Here is a 21,251-nt window from a genome sequence, read left to right on the forward strand (position 1 = left end):
ATATATATATATATATACTGTATATACACATATATATATATATATATATATATATACACACATACTGTATATATACACTGTTTATAAGGGTGTACGTGACATGTTAGCACAAGTCATCCAAAACACGTCTTATCGTCAAGAATGCAGGACAATAGAGAACCTCAGTATGACTTTCAAGTGACACCTGGGGCCACATTGGCACATCTTGTTACACACGATTGAGTCATCTTATCGAAAACATTTCCTGAAGTCATATATTGCTGCGCGTGTTCTTTGGTACATGAGGTTGTGGTGAATTAGAAAATACTGTGTACTTAACTGTGGGCGATCAGCTGGTTTTATGGGTGAATAGTTTTATTTAGAGACTAATGAATAGTAAATATAGTTCGAGGTTTTGTCAAACCATGTCCGCTTAGTACACCGAATGACCAAAAGTATGAGGACCAAATCAGTTCAGGTCTCTCCAGTGAAGGGGATTGTTAATGCCACAACATACAAAGACATTGTAGGCAATTGTGCTCGTCTAACTTTGCGGTAACAGTTTGGTGGAGGCTCTTTTCTGTTCTACCATGACTGTCCCCTGTGTACAAACCCAGCTCCATAAAGACATGGTTTGCCCAGCTTGGTGTGGAGGAACTCGAGTGTCCTGCACAGAGCCCTGACCTCAACCTACTGAACACTTTTGGAATGGATTGGGACCATATTGTGAACCAGGCCTTCTCATCTCACATGGTCTGATGAGTTCAATGTGGAGAAACCCAAGACCCTGACCTCAGACCAAATTAACATCTTTGGGATGTATTAGATTACCGATTGTAAGCCAGGGCTTCTCATCTGAAATGGTCTGATGAGTTCAATGTCTTCATCTTTGGGGGTGTATTAGATTGTGAGTCAGGCCTTCTCACCCAACATCAGTACCTGACTTCACAAATGCTCTTTTGGTTGAATGGGCACAAAAATTCCACAGAAACATTCAAAAGTCTTATGAAAAACCTTCCCGTTAGGGTGGCTGCTCTCATCCACAAGGGCAAGGCAACTCCATATTTATGCCTATAGGTTTGGAATGGGATGTCCAACAAACATATCTAGGTGTGACGGTCAGGTATCCACAGACTTTGGCCATATAGCGCATATACCTTGAGGAAATAGTGCTGGGATAACAATTCTACGCCTTGTGCTCGTTCTCTGAATACATAGCAACAGTGTACAGGTAAGGAGGAATGATGGAAGACGGAGTCCTTATCACATACCAACTGGGACAAAATTATCTTTGACTCATGGTTAGCAAGACGCTGTATGAGGTAGAGGACTTCACACACATACAGATGCATATTTAGCATTCTAGTCACTGTCTAGCAAGCAACATGAGCGCCTTACCTTCAGACGTCTGCAGCACCAGGGTCTTGCTATATTGGCTGACACCAGCTTTGTTAAAGGCCTTGACTCGGGCATTGTAAGTGCTGTTGAAGTGAAGCCCATCCACTGTACACATTGTCTCCTTTCCAACAAAGACCTCCTATAAATACAAATACTTTTCTAGTCTCTACAGAGCTTTTCAGAGATAGGCAAACAATTTCCAAGTAATTCAGAGTTTGTGTGCAATGATAATAAATACTGTACCTCTGGTTTCATTGTAGACCATTTCCAGGGCTTTTAAATTCCAAAAACATAATAGAAGCACATATGTGACAGTGGAATTAACGCCAGACTCTGTAAAATAGCATTGTGTTGTGTTGTATAAGGCAGTGCCCTCATCTCCCCTAGGCCCTGCATTATGCCGCCTGCAGCCTCCCATCTGTTGTGTTTTTAAGGCCTATTTGTTGGCGCTCATATTTATTGAGACGTGACTCCGCTGTTGGGGACAAGGTTTACACACTCTGCTACAGGGATTTACTGCCCCAGACACTGCAGGATGGAGAGTGAGCTATAGACATGGGAAATGCTGACTCAATCAGTCACCACTTAACCATTAATGGAATAAATCAATGACAATTCCAGACAATGCACGATGGTAAAATCAGCCAGTGAGCAATGGCCTGACAGCGGCTTTTCAGCTGATGTCTAGTTTCAGAGTAAAAAACGCAAGAGTCATTGTGAAGTATATGCACAACATAAGGGCATGTGTGTGAATATATATATATATACACAGTATATAGTAGGGTTAGGTAACCTCGGCACTCCAGCTGTGCTAAAATTTAAAATCCCATCATGCCTCTGCCTCTGGGAGTCAAGACTGTGGCTGTCGGTGATTGCTATGCTTCATGGGACTTGTAGTTGCACAACAGCTGGAGTGCTGAGGTTGCCTACCCCTGGTATACACTGAGTGGCCAGTTTATTATGACCACCTGACGTTTGTAGGCAAATTAGCTATAATTAGCTATAATTTTGCGCTGAAGTTGCTAGAGGGCCAGACCATTATAAATAGGGAAGCAGGCTGTTTACCACGACAGTAGAAGTGATTTGTTTCTGAAGATACGGGGAAACAACGCGATGTAACAGCCTTTGAACGTGGGATGATTGTTGGCGCCCGGAGCCATGGAGCGAGTATCAGCAAAACAGCAGAATTCGTTAAATGTTCAAGAGCAGCTGTTGTTAAAGTGTTTAAAGACCGGACTGTAGGCCGAAAATCTGGGTCTGAACGTGCGAATTGTGGCCGTCAGTGACTAGTCAATGTTAGGGCAGAAGAGAGAGCGGCAAGACTGGTACAAGACAACAGAAGGGCAACAGCGCAGTGTCAGATTCCTCGCATCACCTTTCAACATCTCATGGAGTCACGAGGCGGCCCAACAAAGTCACCTCGTCTAGTCATCTTGTGGCCCAACGAAGTACTGATGGGGTGGTCATAATAATCTGGCCACTCAGTGTATAGTATACATTGTAAATGTAATGTATATAAAGCAAGGTTTTTGCTTTTTTGGATGCTTTTTCTCCTTCTGCACCCTGTAGTTCATCAGCCGGCCCCTAGGTCACCATTGTGTCTGTCCTCCTGAGAGGTAAGTATTACACACAAACTATTGCCAGTATATTTATTTTATAAGTCCAGACACAAGTTTATTCCAATGGTGAATGTTTGCAAAGCCAGAGTTTTGCAAAGCTTTGCAAAGATTTTATCACTGGAAAAGACTTGTAGAAAAGTTTATGGTCTAAAAGCGCCAAGGACAATCCTTATCCCTCCTGGGGAAGAAATCGTAAGCACATATGCAAGGTGCAGCCTCAAAACAGTCAAGGGTACTGGAACATCTAAAAAACACAAAAGAAGAGGCGCCTTTCCTGGTGCAATATCGTTTAATCCAAAAAGAGAGGCATAAAAGTGAATTGACAAGTACTCACTATGTTGAAGATAAAAACAAGCCGTAGGACAATATGACCGGAGCAAAGAAAAGATCCGGATAGCGTGTCCTGTGTAAAGCACTGCTGTGTCGACGTGTTTCCGGGGCACGCCCCCTTCATCAGGACGTAATGCCAGTCTCCTCCCTGCTGTAGCTTAAGAATGGGCGGCTCGGGCGTGATAGGGTCTAGTAATCGAGGCTGATTGGACGGCGGCTGGGGACGGATGGTATCAAAGACGGCAGGCAATAACAGCCTTGTGTCTGACACCAAACTCGCGGCCAATCAGAGCTGTTGAGAACCGATAGCTATAATGACTTAGATCGGATCTACCATGAATACTGGCATATAGCAGCTGTCTAGGGCAGACAGCTGCTATATCTAGGACAGACAGCTGCTATATGCCAGTATTCATGGTAGATCCGATCTAAGTCATTATAGCTATCGGTTCTCAACAGCTCTGATTGGCCGCGAGTTTGGTGTCAGACACAAGGCTGTTATTGCCTGCCGTCTTTGATACCATCCATCCCCAGCCGCCGTCCAATCAGCCTCGATTACTAGACCCTATCACGCCCGAGCCGCCCATTCTTAAGCTACAGCAGGGAGGAGACTGGCATTACGTCCTGATGAAGGGGGCGTGCCCCGGAAACGCGTCGACACAGCAGTGCTTTACACAGGACACGCTATCCGGATCTTTTCTTTGCTCCGGTCATATTGTCCTACGGCTTGTTTTTATCTTCAACATAGTGAGTACTTGTCAATTCACTTTTATGCCTCTCTTTTTGGATTAAACGATATTGCACCAGGAAAGGCGCCTCTTCTTTTGTGTTTTTTGGAAAAGACTTGTGTTTGGACTTGAATATTACAGTGTGGCTCTTCAATTCCAAATTACTCATCCCGGCTTTTCAGCACTGGCCTGAGTTATATATGTCTGTGGACATGACAGGTTCACTTTAATGCAAGTTTCTATAATTTTTTCCCACTTTTCTTTATCTCATACGATCTTGATCATTTAAATATAAAAACGAAGTGTCCTGTAGTGTAAGTGTACTGTTTACATAGTATCTCCCACTTTAACTGAGCACCTGAAAGATATGAGATGATAACCCATCAAACCCCAATCTCACATTTTTGTCAATGGCACCCCTTTGTCTTTGGCTCTATCCACCACATTTTGGTCATTAATAGTGAAAATCCATAAACTGTCTCAATCTATGGAGAAAGAAGAACAATTACCTATTAACTGAGCCCCATAACGTCTTGAGACTCCCCGCTGAAATAGTCTACCTTGCACTTCTGCGTCTTCCGATGATTGTCCATTTATTTTTGTGAAAGCAGCTAATTTTACAACACACATCAGTCATCACAGAGGAAGAAGACTATTACTTACCCTGAACTGCCCACCATTGCCATCATCCAGTTCCAGTATGTATCCTTCTGCCTGGACCATGGACATGGGAGGCTGCTTCCAGGACAAAGTGGCACTGTTATTGTGGGTGCAGCATTCTTCCAGCTGGAGCATGGGGGGTGCCGGTACTAAAGAGGGCACTGAAAGACATGTATGGTAAAGTAAGGGTTATCAAGAATGAAATGCATTTATTTGCTGATTATTTTCCTAATTGCCTGCTTCCGTCTACAAGTAGTGCTCATTTTCAGATTCTGGCTTTTGAATTAACAGCAGTTGGATTATTCCACCATTCTGGTCCATATACCATGTGGCTACCCTTCTGTCCCTTCCCTAGGATGGCTTCATGGCTTACACTTACAATGAGCATGTGTACACCTGACAGTTACTGAAACAAAGCCTTAAGGGATTTAGCATCAGGTTTCAGTATGGCTAACAAAGCATAGATAGCATTGGGATGTGAGAAACAGACTGGGTGGGGGGCCCTACAATCGTACAATCTACATCAGATTTACCAACAACTAGATAGGGCGAGGGTCTATCTAATTGGATCTTAATTGCATGGATTGTTCAGGCAGGCCCCTACTGCGCAAGAGCCTGAAACATAACGGACGTACGGAGGTACGAATGTGGCGCACAGGAAGTGACACGTCTCTCTCTAATAGATGGCTCTATTTAAACTGGCCTGCCCAATGGATCAATGCTGAACGGTCTTTCAGCTTCTGTTCCTGAGTTCCTGTAGGTTTGATTAGCTGTTGCATTGACCCGGATTTCCTTGATTGCTACCTGCCCTTGACCTCTGCTTGCTTCCTGGATTCACTTCTGTCTTCTCCCGTGGTACCGTGCTGACCGTCTGGCTTTGGCCCCTGGCTTGTTTGACTTCGCTCCAGTTCCTGCTGCAGACGACGCTGACCTCTCAGCTGAACATTAGCCCTGCTCATCTTCCCAGGGAACCAGTTGCTGGACTACCAGGCACAGTGTCTGAACACCTTGGCACCCGTGCTTCTCTCTGTCTACTTGCTCCCTGTCCCCAGATCCAGGGGTGTGAGACAAGAGCCACAAGGGAGGCCTCCTCAGCTAATCGGTCCTCTACCAGGTACGTGATATTAGGGCTCTGTGAAGGCCACTCAAGTTCCTCCACACCAAGCTCATCAAACCATGTCTTTATGAAGTTGGTTTTGTGCACAGGGGCTCTAACATGCTGGAACAGAAAAGGGTCTTCACTAAACTGTTACCACAAGGTTGGAAGAGCACAATTGTCTGAAATGTCTTTGTATGCTGCAGCCTTAACAATACCCTGGAAACACCTGAACCCAAATATTTGGAGGGTTATCCACATACTTTTGGCCATAGAGTTATTCTTCACATTTATCGTTCGTTTCAATGTACAGATTTATTTGCTTGTAACCTCTTTGTGCATTTTCTATACCCCAGCTTTGAGACAATGAGGCATTTATAAGATTTTACTCTGAGATAAAAAATATAAAAACAAAACCTAGTTTCCCTTGAATGCTGCAAGAAGCATATTTGATTGATGTATGAGGCTCAGCAAAGATACACCAATTACTGTGATAACAGGGCAGCGGGAGATGAGATGACTTATGTATGACACTGCAGAATCCGGCACAGGCCTCGTCCCCGCTTGAACTCTCCCGCTTGACATGCTGCATCAGGCTGGCTTGGCAGGGTGACAAGAGAAAATATTTGCCAAGGCGGTACTGTTTAAATCCAAATCTACTTCCAAAGCAAACTCGTTTACTCAAGATTGGCAACTTTAATGTGCCCAAGTTTTCATCTAGCTACAACTGGAAAGCCCCCCCCCGTTATTCACACTGGATTTATTGTGTACATACACAAACATTTTCTAAGAGACTCATTCAGGACAAAGTCCTAGGGCTTTTTTTTGTGAGTGGCTGCACCTTACACCTTTTAGTGTTTCTAGTCTACCCTGATGCACATCTGTTTTGGCACAGATAGGGCTTTAATGTGATTGCAGATTTGGATACATCTATCTATATTTTCTAGGTTTATAGTAGGGAAAGGTTAGAAGACAAAATATCACATTTTCCTGTCATCTTTCCCAAAGCATTTTTTACATAATTTGCATAGTCCTGGATATGACCCTCTAAATATATCCAGCAAAATCTGCTTTTCAATGGGATAGATACATGTGATTTTTATGTAATGTAGCGGAATGGTAAGGCTTAAACTATAAGCCTTAAAGTGAACGCTGATGTTTAACTTTTGGAGAACTATATTTCTAGACGCAACATTGTGACACAGACAGGAGAAAATAATCTGTGTTAATTGTTAGCATGAAATACCTTCAGAGCAACATTTCCACAGGTTGGAAATCCACCAAAATTCTAAATGATGCTGTCTTTGCTTAAATGGAGCGTTCAGCATGAACCAACAAGATCATCTGCCAATTGTTGGGGCGTAGGGATTCATTTTGGGAGGGAGTATTTTTTATGTAATGTATAAAGATGGACTGAACTCCGTCGAAACATTGACAATAAAATGCTGATGCTTTGACTTATCTCCACTGCAAGACCCGTCTATGCTTATATGCCTACTTTGGATATATGTGTATACACAGTATGTCTATCTATCTATCTATCTATCTATCTATCTATCTATCTATCTATCTATCTATCTATCTATCTATCTATCTATCTCCAGAAAAAAGACTTCTGCTACAATCTTCAATCTTCTGTAATAGAAATATGGTACTTAGTACAACAGTTTTGAAGATCCTCGCTCTTCGTCAGATGCAAAAAGTATATTTATTTATATAGCTTTTGCCCCTTTTATTTTGGATTTTGTTTTTCCTTCTGGATCAGGTCACTGGAGACCTGATGCAGCACCCCCCATGCAGCTCTGCAGCAACAGATCACTTATAGTAGCAATCAACCAGCAATATATCACCAGCAGTGATCTGCTGCTGCAGAGGTATGTAGGAGAGCAGGTATGCATCAACCCTGCCCTATCCTTGGAACTGACAGAGAGGCATCATGGAGTCCCATCACTTACTATGTAAACACTATGCGGGAGCATTGTGTTTACAGTGCCTGCTGCCAGGGGTCCTATGTTGTGGTCTGTAGCAGGATCAGGAACCCAGTTGATGATAGTTTTAGCCCATGGGTTTAGTTCTGGACTGTGGTGTTGTTGCATATGCATACAGAGAAAAGCAGGGGTCGAATACCTTTAACATATCTGAGCATTTCATTATTGCCTGTGGCAGACTTTTGCTCTATACCACTATCCCGGCTATCTTCAGCCTATGGTAACCACACCGCACAATATACCAGAGTATGGTACAGTACTGGCTCTCCCACTCTACACCTGATTCTGACACACGTTTTTGCTATCCATGAAAGGATATGCTGTGAACATACATTGGTAAAAGACTGGTGATAGGAAATACTTTTGTGTTGCATTGAACATTATATTATTAAATAATGTAGTGAATCACCTTTCATTTGCACAAAGTCCAGCTGGTGGATGGACTGTAAGAGAGGTCCGTTGTCCAGGTTCAGATCAAAATCAGTTGTCATTCGTGGTGTGAGGGTCCCCTTTCCCCACTGGTCTTCGGTCAGGTGCACCCTCCGAATAAGGGCATCAGATATCTAATGAAACAAAGAAAAGTCCTTCAGCAGCCGATATAGTCGTCATATTTATGAAGGCGGCCTGGGGCTATGTCTATAACCTCAACAGAGATGGATAACAGATAATAAAGTTCTAGTCCCGGACTCACTGTTTTAGTTGTCACATCAAAGCCTGTCACGAGTTCTGGTTACTGCACTGGACCGCACTACAACAAATGTATGTGCATTGTGTTGCACTGCAGTGCAGGTCCATTGGCACCTACTATACTGTGCGCATTGTGGTGCCATTTATTTATTATTTTACCATGCATTCCCTTAATGCGCTGCATGGACATACTGTATGTAGCAGCTGAACTTCTACATAGGCTAAAAATGCCTGCATGCTTTTATTTCCATCTTTTCCAGATTGCTTTGGATGTACAATCTGCTAAAAACTGTTTGCACGTACATAAGTTAAGTACTTGGCTATCTCTTACACAGCCCTAGCAGCAAAACCCACCAACAAATGATCAAAATACCATCTTACCTGGAGAAAACCACTGGGGTCGTTCTCTTTAATGACCTCCAGACAATACTCCATCAGTCCAGTCGTCTGACGCAGTTTCACTGTGCAGTGAGAAATCTGATCCCGAACCACCTAAAGTAGATGGAGAAACATTACATGAAAGTCAAACCCAAACCGACATTATCAACCTTGCTCTGCCAACTGTGGATTGGCTCCTTTTACTAATATTATCCCTAAACCAACAGCAGGTGGCAGAATCAACTAACTGAATTACTGTTCCAATCAAGAAACATGTAAATGGCGTGTTTTACTGAGCTGCCACGGCTGTAGGTCACACAGTCTGTAAAGGATACATTGGGCGTGCGAATACTATGAACTGCTGCTGCTTGGAGTTCACTCCTCCCTGTCTATGATGGGATCAGCTGGGCAGTAGGATTAGCTTCCATTTCTTTCCACCTTTTAAATCACCCCTATAAATCGATTGGGGACTATCATACCCATCATCTTGTGAACTACTATTATCAGTTGTAAAGATGGATGTTCAATGAAATTGGAAGTTCTGGTATGGAAAGACGCTTGAGTTTTGGCATGGTCCAGCAGTCCAGGAGCCCTCTTTCTGTCCCTTATCATCTCACATTAAATGGGAATAGGGCCTGGATTTATACCTAGCTAATGTAGTGTTTTATAGATATAATACTGTGTATATGTATATATATATATATATATACAAGTATTGGAATTATATGGGAATGTGCTGTACCAATGCAATGTGTGTTGACAAGATTTGTGTAGTCTATTGGGATAGCTCGTGACAGGGTGACAACTCGGGAGAACAATTAGGAGAAAGGTAACAAAGCATTGTCGCCCTCTAACCAGAGGTTCCTGGACCTTCAAGCCAAGGCGAGGTCACCATGGGTTATTTTATTAAAAGCTGCAGATTTATAAAGATTAAAAACAACTTTTGCAATTACAATACATTTTAAAGCTTACATGCGACGGTAACATTAAGAGCGCTTGCCTCTTGTGGCTGGATCACTACGGCCGTATCTCGCCAGTAGACTCAGCTGTAAGAGAAAAGCTGCTTTCCTCTTGGATTCAATTTACCATCTCATCCCCCCCGAGCCTCCCAGTTTGCCCGCGGCAATTTTCCACCTCCAATGAAATCTTTCAGGATTCAGACTTTGGGAAATCCGATAGAAGGAGATTAATTATATAATATTGCGGTCTGCGAGTTACACGAGGTGAGCGTCCGTAACGCTCACGGAATGAAATACGTATCGCTCGCTGGGGAACAGCAACACAGAAAAACATAAAAGATGTAGAAGAAAGGGAAACTGGATGTTTGGCGTCTCAGGAGAGCCGAGAGCCTGGCGAGATTGGATTCTGCTGTGACACAACAGACGGTGTTTGTTTACTGCGACAGAATAATTCTGTAAGGGGGGATTGCTTTACAAATAAGGTTTATTACGAATTGCATCCACCTGAAGCAACATATATGAAAAGGAATATACAGGCAGCGGTTATATTTTACTGTTAAAGGGGGAAACCAGTCAAAAAAAAAAAAAAGGAAATGCTTAATTTCCCGTGATTGTAACAGTCAGTTTTTTTTCTCCAAGCAGTTGTTTCTTTGTTCCCCATAATGTACGGGTGCTTTATTCTGACACCATCTTTCAAGCTTGCAGCTAATTCTCTGTGTCACAGCCCCTCCCCCTGTCACAGCCCCTCCCCCTAACACACACATAAACTTTAAAGGAGAACTACGTATGAGATGAGTGATTTCCACTCACCTCATAGTTCTAGCCGACCTGTGACAATGAGACTGTCACAGGTCGGCTCAGTAGATCGGGAGGTGAGCGAACACATAGCGGCGTTCGCTCACTTCTCGATCCTGTCACTGCCGTGCCAGGGGAGGGGCTGGATCCCCCCCTCCCCGCTCCGATCCGCCAGCGCTGACTGGTGGAACGGACGGGGGAGGGGGCATAGTTCTCCTTTACAGTAGTTATAATACAGCGTTTCTCAACTTTTTTGTTAGGCACTGTAATGTATTTATTTGCCAAATAAAGGAAACCGTTTCTCTTAACAAAAAAGTATACTTAAACTCAACTAAAAGAGCAGATCCGTAAGCTTTAACATGTTAATGTAGTTTCAAGAATAATTTTGAAAAGTTTCAATTTTAAAATCTGCAGCTTTTAATAAAAGAATACCTGGCGGTCCTTGTCCAGGCACTTCCTGTTATAGGGTGACAATGCTCATTGTCATTGTCTTCTAGTGATTTCCTGAGTTGTCACCCTGTCACAAGCTCTCCCAATAGAGAATACATGGAGCCTTGCTGACACACATTAGACAGGCACGGCACACTGTTGTCTGCATCAGGAAACCCACCCTGAGAAATGCAATGCAGCCATCGCTGGAGTGCATGGAGACAGGAAGTGCCTGCAAAGAAGCTGCAGGAGAGCAAAAACACAGAGATGTAACAAAGAATGAAAAAAGGTGAAAAAGTATTTTATTAAAGAATAAAAAGCAATTGGTTATAGTACACAGTAATTAAGCAAATGAAATGCCATTGAGTATAACAGATGCAGGGTTCCAGTATAGCACTCACCTTGAGTTTGTGTTCATGTTCCTTGTTCACTCGGGCGAGAAGCTGAACCTTTCTCCTGTTTAGGGCATCGATCAGGGCGTCACACTGGGCCACCAGACAGGCCTCAAATTCCACGCTGTTCTCCTTCATCACATGTAAGAAGAAAACAAAGAAAATATGGTACCACAAATAGGCACATTACACCGTACTACAGGAATACACACAATACATATACACACACAATACAATGCATACAGTGAGTACACACATTACACCGTACTACAGGAATACACACAATACATATACACACACAATACAATGCATACAGTGAGTACACACATTACACCGTACTACAGGAATACACACAATACATATGCACACACAATACAATGCATACAGTGAGTACACACATTACACCGTACTACAGGAATACGCACAATACATATGCACGCACAATACAATGCATACAGTGAGTACACACATTACACCGTACTACAGGAATACACACAAGTATTAATGTTTTCTATGCTCTGATCATACACATCTCCCCAACTGTCCCTCTCCTAAAACCAGATCTCTTCTGTCCCTCGTTCCTCTGCAGTGTTCCTATTTTAAATTTGATATATATGCTATCCATGCCTGTCTGTGATTGGACAATGAAGGGGCAGAAGGAAACTGATGTGGTAGTCCCCCTGCCTTTCCCTTCCCTGTACGTGATATTGGCTGACTGGCTTCTAGTGCTGCCCCTCCTACTTTCAGCCTGAGTGCTGTTTCTGCCTATTAAGGATCATCAGCGGAGGGCTGGGGGTTCTTTTCAGAACTGAGTTCAGTGGAGCAATAAGTATGTGGTAGTAGTAGCAGTAGTAGCAGTAGTAGTAGCAGTAGTAGCAGCAGTAGTAGTAGTAGCAGTAGTAGTAGTAGTAGCAATAGTAGCAGTAGTAGTAGTAGTAGTAGTAGCAGTAGTAGCAGCAGTAGTAGTAGTAGTAGCAGCAGTAGTAGTAGTAGCAGTAGTAGCAGTAGTAGCAGCAGTAGTAGTAGTAGTAGCAATAGTAGCAGTAGTAGCAGCAGTAGTAGTAGTAGCAGTAGTAGTAGTAGCAACAGTAGTAGTAGTAGCAGTAGTAGCAGCAGTAGTAGTAGTACTAGTAGTAGCAGTAGTAGCAACAGTAGTAGTAGTAGCAGCAGTAGTAGTAGTAGTAGTAGTAGTAGTCCTAATTGGAGAAGGGGCTGGCTTTAAGATCACTATGGGGGCTTTTGATAAAACCAGACCACCAGTGGCACCTGGTGCTGTTGGTCTCACCCAGAGAGCTCTGGATGAAGCTACTAAACTAATAAGATAAAAAAGGAAAAGAAACAACCCTGGGTCAGGGAGGGTTAATTGCCTCCGGGCCAAAAAAATAAAAAAGCAAAATATTTAAAAAACACAAATCTGTGTGATTAATAAACAGCAAATATTATGAAAAGAACAGAACAATGTTACACACAGGGCTCAAAAACACAACACAAAATACACATCCCAATGTGGCTGTAAAAGGAGCCGTCAGATGAGGGGGCACTACAGATCGGAGAATCACACCCCACGACACACACACCGAGGAAAGAAGAACCCAACTGATCAGGTCTGTCTGTCCTCTCACATTCAAGCTTTCCTTAAAGCAGAACTCCATAAGGAATAAACATTTACAAGGGGAGCTTTTTTATTTTTTGCAGAAGAGACAACTATGCATGCCCAGCTGAGTGTATATTCCTGGCATTCCTCTGTGGCGGGATGAACTAACTCCCATGTGCATGCACGGGACTTTATGTCATCCCCCAATCGAGTTGGTCAGAGACGCCAAACACAGAAGAAGATTGGATGAAGATGTTGGCACTGGTGATAAAGCTTGTAGATGTTGCATTGCTGGAAAGAAGGCGAGTACTGGTGGCTTTAGTTACACTTTAAATAAAAGGCGCAATATTTGCTTTTTCAGCTAGACGACAAAGCTGGCGTATTACCAGACAGATGCATGACAAAAATTATTAGCATGTAATCTTACAGTGACTCTGTCATTGTAACAAATAAAAGTGTCTAGCAGGTATAAAGTGCAGGCACCTAGAGGTGCACATACCTGCAACAGCTCTCAGCTCCCACCGCTCCTCCCAAATGTGGGGCCATTCTGGTGTCAAGGCCCCTTTAAAATAACCTGTACTTACTGCCTGACCAGGAAAGTAGTCATGTGACTTTACAGCAGCCACCCTAAAGTACCTACTGACTTCCCCGGTCCACCATTCTAGCTGCTCCCAAAAGCCTAAACTTCTAGGTATAGAGTTCATCTACACCCCCGCCTCCCACTGTGTAGTGCTCATACCTGAGCGACCTATCAATCTTGTCATGTGGGGAGCAGTGGGCGTGGCTACACCTATTCAAAGGCCGCCATTTTTGAGGGTGTAGATAGGTGTGGTTGACAAATGTACCATAAGGCACATTAAGCTGGTGCCTATAGGCAGCAGTGGAAAAGAGGCAATGTTTCCCTGAACAGTGCTGGGTCATGCATTTTTTTCCCACCATCGGTAGAAGTGGGCATCTGATATCATTTTATTTACATGCTGCCACAATATTCTGTGCCAGGTTTGGACCAGTAAAAGAAGAAAATATGATCTTGGCAAAAGGGATGTACAACCATCCTGAGATTTACACAACCTCCCCCCACCCCATACACATCACAACAAGCTTAGTGACCTGAGTCTTGTGTGCTGCAGATAAGCTACATAGCTAGGTCACCTCCCCGCCCCTAGTCAGTGATTGGATAATAAAGGAGCAGCAGCCGACCGAGGATGTAATCTTTCTGCTCTCTCTCCTTCAAAAGTAGAGTTTCTGGTTATAGCAACCAGCCGGAATTCTGTTTTAATATTTCTTAAATGATTTTTATTATTATTAATTATTATAGTTTGCGCAGCGCTTTACAATATAAGAAAGACATTACAATCACAATACAATTCAGGACAAGAAGGTGAGGAGGGCCCTGCCCGTGAGGGCTTCCATTAAAGGAGAACTATGGGGGAAGTGTTTTTCCCCATAGTTCTCAGGGTCACGGGAGGACATAAACTAGCGTCCTCCCGTGACCCAAAGCTCAGTATATAGCGACTACAGCTCGTGGTATACTGAGACCGCCGCAGCGTAAACGGATCCCGATATTACTGTCGAGATCCACCCAGCTGTGTGAGTGACAGCCGGCTCTGCCTATCTAGAGGCAGAGCCAGCTGTGCCGGCCCCCCTGCCCCATCTGTTCCTCCACTCAGCGAATGGAGGATCAGAGAAGGGAGGGGGGTGGGGGAAATCCCTGCAGGGAGCTGTGAGTGACAGTCACGGCTCTCTGCAGGGACATGATGGAGAAGTGAGCGAGCGACGGCATGTGTTCGCTCACTTCCCGATCTATTGAGCCGGCGTGTGACAGTTTTATTGTCACACGTCGGCTCGAACTATGAGGCTGAGTGAAAATCACTCACCTCATAGTTCTCCTTTAATAATAAAAATAATGTAAGAGATATTATGTATATATTTATTATGAATAATATTTATTTCTATTATATTTTCTTTCCTCCAGTTTTCATAAACTCCTCCCATCACCAGACAAAGTGTACCTGGATTTGCTGTACCATGTTTCTTAGCTGGACCAGGAACTCTTTGGCTTCCTTTGCTCGGTCAGAGAGTCCGTTCAGGGCCTGGGACAGCTGACTCTGTAAGGACACAAGAAGATGGAAATATTTATAGATATCATTCCACGCATGGGTGACATAAAGTGACATTAAACCCTCAGATTTTTTAACATAAACCAATAGTGTAATGTGTGCCTTACTGTAATCCATGGTAGTTTCCCTTCTCTTTGCTGCTCTTCCTTTTAAATCCTCATGTCTTCTCATGCTGGGGGAGAACTTCCCTTTGCAGCTGAGTGCCTCTTCCTGTAGTGCTGGCTCAGGTTGTGAACCTGCACACAGACACCATGTATCCATTCCAGAGACAAGGCAGTCTGCTGCAAAACAGAAGTTCTGCCCAGCATGAGAACAGATACAGATTTAAAAGGAAGAGCAGCAAAGAGAAGGGAAACAACCATGGATTACAGTAAGGCGCACATTACAGTATTGTTTTATGTTAAACAATCTGAGGGTTTAATGTCACTTTAATCTTAATATGGGTGCAGGAAGCTGCTGTACTATAAGGTGCAATGGCCAATGTATAGTATAAAAAGTGCACAACGCTACCAATATTCCAAAATACTGACAACTACACTACAATGTCTCGATATCTGTAAGTCTCAATTCAGGTGCATTGTAAATAATTAATTAAATCATCCCTTCAACATATTTCAAACATTGCAAGTTAAAAATGTCCATACATGTCTTTCTATACGTGTAATATAAATGAAAATATTAGACAAATAAATATTCAATCTTAAAATTCCACATATAAATAATTTAAATAAATATTCAGTTGTTTCTATATATAAAAGTGATAAAAAGTCCAAGCCCGTGCTCTACACAACAATAGTACCTTCATACAATTAAACGTTCTGCTCCTAAAAGATCCACACCACGGGATTTCCATGTTTAATGCTCCTTAAAAATGACAGCTGGCACCTAACTTTTGGTTTTCTCTAGTTGTCAATGGAGCTGGCGCCTGAAATAAATTCTGCCGGCTCCCGGATTGAACAGACTGGTTCCCGAATTCTATAATAATTTGTCCACACCAGCTCTAACATCTTAGTGTCTGTACGGCTAAAATGCATCATCTGCCATTTTTATTATTTAATAAAACGCAGTTTTGGGCCCTTTGACCATTCGTGCAAAACGTTTACCGCTTCTTTTACGGTTTAGCTCTAACATACTGACAGAGGTTTAACCCTTTCCTATTTCTACAAAGAAAGTATATTTATTCCTGTCCTCGTTCAACATATTTCCAGGCGTTCCCTGTCTCTGACACACTGCAGCCATAGCAAGATGGTAAGAGACAAACTCCCTAATGCAGGGCTGGGCAACTGCGGCCCCCCAGCTGTGCCTCTGCCTCTGGGAGTCATGCCTGCAACTCAGTGGTGTAAAAATCGCCATAGCGACCCAGGCGGCCGCTATGGGGCCCTGGCACAGGGGGGTCCGGCCAGGGCATCCCTCTGATTCCGTGTGGGCCGCTATGGCATGTAAGGGTGCTGGCTGTCACGCCCACAGCTCAGCAGCGGCTGTGAAGATCACTGATTGCCCATCACAGCCGCTGCGGAGCTGTGTCAGTGACAGACAGCAGCTGCGGCAGAAGAGGCCGGCGTTCGCAGTGAAGGAGGAGGCGGGGCCCGCCTAAGAGCAACCCCGCCTCCTCTTACAACACTGGCAGGCGACCTAAGAGCAGGTGGGGCCCGTCGATAGAAGAGGAGGCGGGGCCCGGGGACGGAGAGGGGGGCGGGGCCCGGCAACCACGGAGGCGGACAGTGCTGACAGGTAAGAGGTGTGCAGCCCATCTGAGACCCGCAGAGCCCACCATAAAAAGTCTATGGTGGGCTCTGCAGGGTCACTCTCAGGTGGGCTGTTTGGTATATCAGTTGGACTCTGCACGTGCCAAAACTAGCAATCACGGGGCCCCATACAAAATTTTGCTATGGGGTCCTGCGATTTCTAGTCACGCCCCTGCTGCAACTGTCAGTCTTGCAATATCTCATGGGACTTGTAGTTCCGCAACAGCGGGAGGGCCGGAGTGGGTATATGGCCCTAATAAGTATAAAGCCGGCCATACACCTATAGATTATCTGCAGATTTTCTATGATCAGATTCCTCCATCTACGCTAAACTGTGTGGATGGAGAAATCTCCCACTGGGCCAAGCTTCAATATCTTGCTAGTCGGCCCCGCTGGCTCTCAAAACACCTGAACAATGCCTGCATCCAATCAGACTGTTCAGGAGTTTTGACAGCCAGCGGGGCCGACTAGCAAGATAGATAGAAAACTACCATAGAAAATTTGCAGATAATCTATAGGTGCATGGCCGGCTTAAGCAATAACAAGCTGACAAAGCTTCTAACTGAAGTTGGCCTTTATTGTGAAAGACACCTCAACATGGGAGGGGGCTACGGCAGAGCCAAGCTTGGCTTTGATAGGAAAAGTCAAGAATTACATTAGAGCGCCCTCTATGCGCTGGCATCTCAGTCTAGGAAGTAGATGGTGACCCTGGATGATGGCTGAACAAAGATTGCGCCTTCCTTGTGGAGAGGAAATGCAAATGAAGGCATTGTCAGTAGGTCCAAGTGCTTTATTTGGGGAAGAGATTCCATTCGAGAGGCCGGCGCTTCCTTCGTTGAGTCGAATCTCACCTAAGACACTTGATAAGAATTTGTTTTAAGTGTGTTTTGTCATCATGTTACTTTAATGAATGTGCTGAGCTCCCAGAAAGATCTCTGAAGAATTAACCCAGACGCCCCTCATTAATTCACCATTAATTAACAAGAACTGAAGATTTGATGTGCTGTGATTCCATCCCCTAGCTGGGATTAATATTCTAAATTACAGTCAGGAGACAGTAACACCAGTCTACAGGAATCAGCATTGTGCTTAGATGAACCATGGGGCCATATCATTCCAAGGACTGTTTATAAAAGGGGTGAATGGTTGGGAACATCCTATGGATATTGTGTGTATAGAAAGGGTGAATGTTGGGGTTAAAGGGAGGGTTAGGGTTCCAGAGAGGGTGAATGTTATTGTTACAGGAAAGGTTAATGTGAGGGTTCCAGAGAGGGTGAATGTTATTGTTACAGGAAAGGTTAATGTGAGGGTTCCAGAGAGGGTGAATGTTATTGTTACAGGAAAGGTTAGTGCGAGGGTTCCAGAGAGGGTGAATGTTAGGGTTACAGGAAAGGTTAGTGCGAGGGTTCCGTTCCAGAGAGGGAGAATGTTAGGGTTACAGGGAGGGTTAGTGTTAGGGTTCCAGAGAGGGTGAATGTTAGGGTTACAGGAAAGGTTAGTGCGAGGGTTCCAGAGAGGATGAATGTTAGGGTTACAGGGAAGGTGGTTAGTGTGAGGGTTCCAGAGAGGGTGAATGTTATGGTTACAAGGAGGGTTAGTGTTAGGGTTCCAGAGAGGGTGAATGTTAGGGTTACAGGAAAGGTTAGTGCGAGGGTTCCGTTCCAGAGAGGGAGAATGTTAGGGTTACAGGGAGGGTTAGTGTTAGGGTTCCAGAGAGGGTGAATGTTAGGGTTACAGGAAAGGTTAGTGCGAGGGTTCCAGAGAGGATGAATGTTAGGGTTACAGGGAAGGTTAGTGTGAGGGTTCCAGAGAGAGTGAATGTTAGGGTTACAGGGAGGGTTAGTGTGAGGGTTCCAGAGAGGGTGAATGTTAGGGTTACAGGGAGGGTTAGTGCGAGGGTTCCAGAGAGAGTGAATGTTAGGGTTACAGGGAGGGTTAGTGTGAGGGTTCCAGTGAGGGTGAATGTTAGGGTTACAGGGAAGGTTAGTGTGAGGGTTCCAGAGAGGGTGAATGTTAGGGTTACAGGGAAGGTTAGTGTGAGGGTTCCAGAGAGAGTGAATGTTAGGGTTAAAGGTAGTCTTAGTGTTGGGTTACAGGGAGGATTAATGATACAGGGAGAAAATTGGAAAAGGGCCGCTAACTGTTTATACTGATTTTCCTCTAGAAATATACAATATATGATACATTTAAATTCAGGGTTTTTTTGGGGGAAGAACAGTGATACGCCATACCGTAGCATTCATTTTTATTTTTTTACCTGTGTATACTTTTGTAGTCTAAGACTGTTATATACTGCAGCTGCTATGATGTAGAAGTTTATGGAATATATTCAATTGCGTTTAAATGACAGAATTACATATCACAATGTCCTCTGCTGAGTCACAAGTTGGGGGCTGTAAATGTATATTATGTAGTGTGTTTAATTTACCAGTCGCGTCTTGGGGAAGCCTTTGAAGAACGGTCTGGTTACTGAATGCTTTTTAGTCATGAACTTCAAGAATCATAATTATTACATGTCGGGTTTTCAAGACGCTGAATGACAGTTAGACAAGAAACACAAACCTGTCCACTGGAATATAATCTACTTACAATGGGTTTGGACACATGTGTCCTAGAGAAAGTGACCCTTTAAAATACATGTCCAATACATACCAGTACTGTTGCCAGTGTAGAGTACTCTTATGTAGAGCTAGAAGTGATCCTAGGATCTTCAGCATCAGATATGTCTGGGGGTGTTGAATGTTTTCCCCTCCACATTGCCCGCTGTGGCTTGACCCACTGGCCGCTATGTCACTAATATGTACCTGCAGCTCTGTATCAGACATTTTGGATGCTGAAGGTCCAGCTATCCCCAACCAATCTACGACCGCCGGTGACACAATCATCCCGCCCGGCAGCGAGAGAGTTAAGGTGAATTTTAAAAAGATGAGATGCAACGGTTTTCATCAGCGGCAGTAATCCTCCCTAAAACGACCTTCAAGACTCAGGCGATTGGAATTAATATTGCATGGCCTCCCCGGTCTCTGCGAAGGTAATTAGTTGTCTCCTTTCTGCGGCAGAATTAGATGCTGAGATTGGAATAGAATTAGTCGGGCCGGGAGGAAAGGCAGCATCGCAGCTGGAGAATAAATCAGAACACTTAAAGTGTAATGAAAAGCTGCGCGGTAAAGAAGGTACGCGGGGATGTGTCGGTCAGTGCAGAAGGACAGCGACATGTCTGACACTCGGGACTCCAGGGGGGTTTATACTAAGAACACGATACCGGGGAAAAAAAGTCTGATTTGAACATGGGAGGGATAGGCAATTCAGAATTCAAATGCCAGTCCGCCCAATCTGGGAGCTTGAAGCCAACTTTAATGGTTTCGGGTCAATTTTATTCTTAATGTACATGTCCTTTATTTAATATTATCTGTTTTTGTTTAATACTTTCCAAAGAAAAATTTAACACATTGCAAAGGATTCCCAGAGAACTCTGGGTTATCTTAAGAGAAAGCACACAGGTAGTTGTCTCCTTTCAGACACTTGGGTTTTGATTTACCAAAGTCAAGTAGGCTGTTCTCTTTGGAAGGCAATTTTGCCCAAGCTTAGTGAACGTGGTGAAAAAATCACTTTGCAAAAAATGTCCAATTATGGCCTGGAAAAAATAATAATTTTTTTTTGCTTGCACTTGATTGGATAATGTCAGTGAAGGAGGTGAAGTCAGCAGAGCTTCACCTCCTTCACTAAGCTAAACGAAAATTCCCTTGCAAAGTGAATAACCTATTTGGCATTAGCAAATCAACGGTAATGTGACTGCTACTAATGTGCATGCTCGTGGTCCCGTTTTTCGTACCACAGGAAAACATGAGGGACGTACGCGCAAAGACGCGCTAACCTCTGGTGCCCAGGAAGTGATGCAGTGACCTTTAATGGATCAGCCTATATAATCGAGCCTGGCCTATAATCAGTTGCTGGATGGTCTTCAGCTTGTCCCTGTGTTCCTGTTATTCTGCCAGATTCTTACTCCTATGTTGACCCGGATTGTTCTTGAGCTCTCTTGATTGCCGCCTGCTTTCTGACCCCGGATTGTTTACTAGACTTTGCTTCTGCCTCCTTACTTGTACCTTGCTGCCCAGCTGGTGTGAAGCCTCCTCATCTAACCGATCTCCAGCCAGGTACGTGATATCGACCCCTTGGTTAAAGCCGAACTCCAGGCAGATATAGAAGACACAAATGGATGCAGCTATATAACTCCAGTAAATTCATTCTTTTAATGCAACTAATATAAGTATGCAAATTTGACTTGGGTTTCCTCGGGTTTCTGCCAAGCCAGCTACTGACAAGCCCATCATAACCTAAAATACAACTTTCAAGG

General features: G+C 43.9%; 1 protein-coding gene across 1 annotated transcript in view; it reads right to left on the minus strand.

Moving 5' to 3' along the window:
* TRIM9 (tripartite motif containing 9) overlaps positions 1 to 21,251 on the minus strand; it is a 77,674-nt gene that overhangs the window by 20,238 nt on the left and 36,185 nt on the right. Inside the window, exons 2-7 of the mRNA XM_018558386.1 lie at positions 15,045 to 15,140; positions 11,448 to 11,570; positions 8,867 to 8,977; positions 8,208 to 8,361; positions 4,718 to 4,875; positions 1,378 to 1,516 (exon numbers count right to left, since the gene is read on the minus strand). Of these exons, the coding sequence (XP_018413888.1) occupies positions 1,378 to 1,516; positions 4,718 to 4,875; positions 8,208 to 8,361; positions 8,867 to 8,977; positions 11,448 to 11,570; positions 15,045 to 15,140 (781 nt within the window). The remainder of the gene's footprint in view (positions 1 to 1,377; positions 1,517 to 4,717; positions 4,876 to 8,207; positions 8,362 to 8,866; positions 8,978 to 11,447; positions 11,571 to 15,044; positions 15,141 to 21,251) is intronic.

This window comes from Nanorana parkeri, unplaced genomic scaffold (genome assembly GCF_000935625.1).
Source record: "Nanorana parkeri isolate BGI_ZX_2015 unplaced genomic scaffold, ASM93562v1 scaffold335, whole genome shotgun sequence".
Lineage (NCBI taxonomy): Eukaryota > Metazoa > Chordata > Amphibia > Anura > Dicroglossidae > Nanorana > Nanorana parkeri.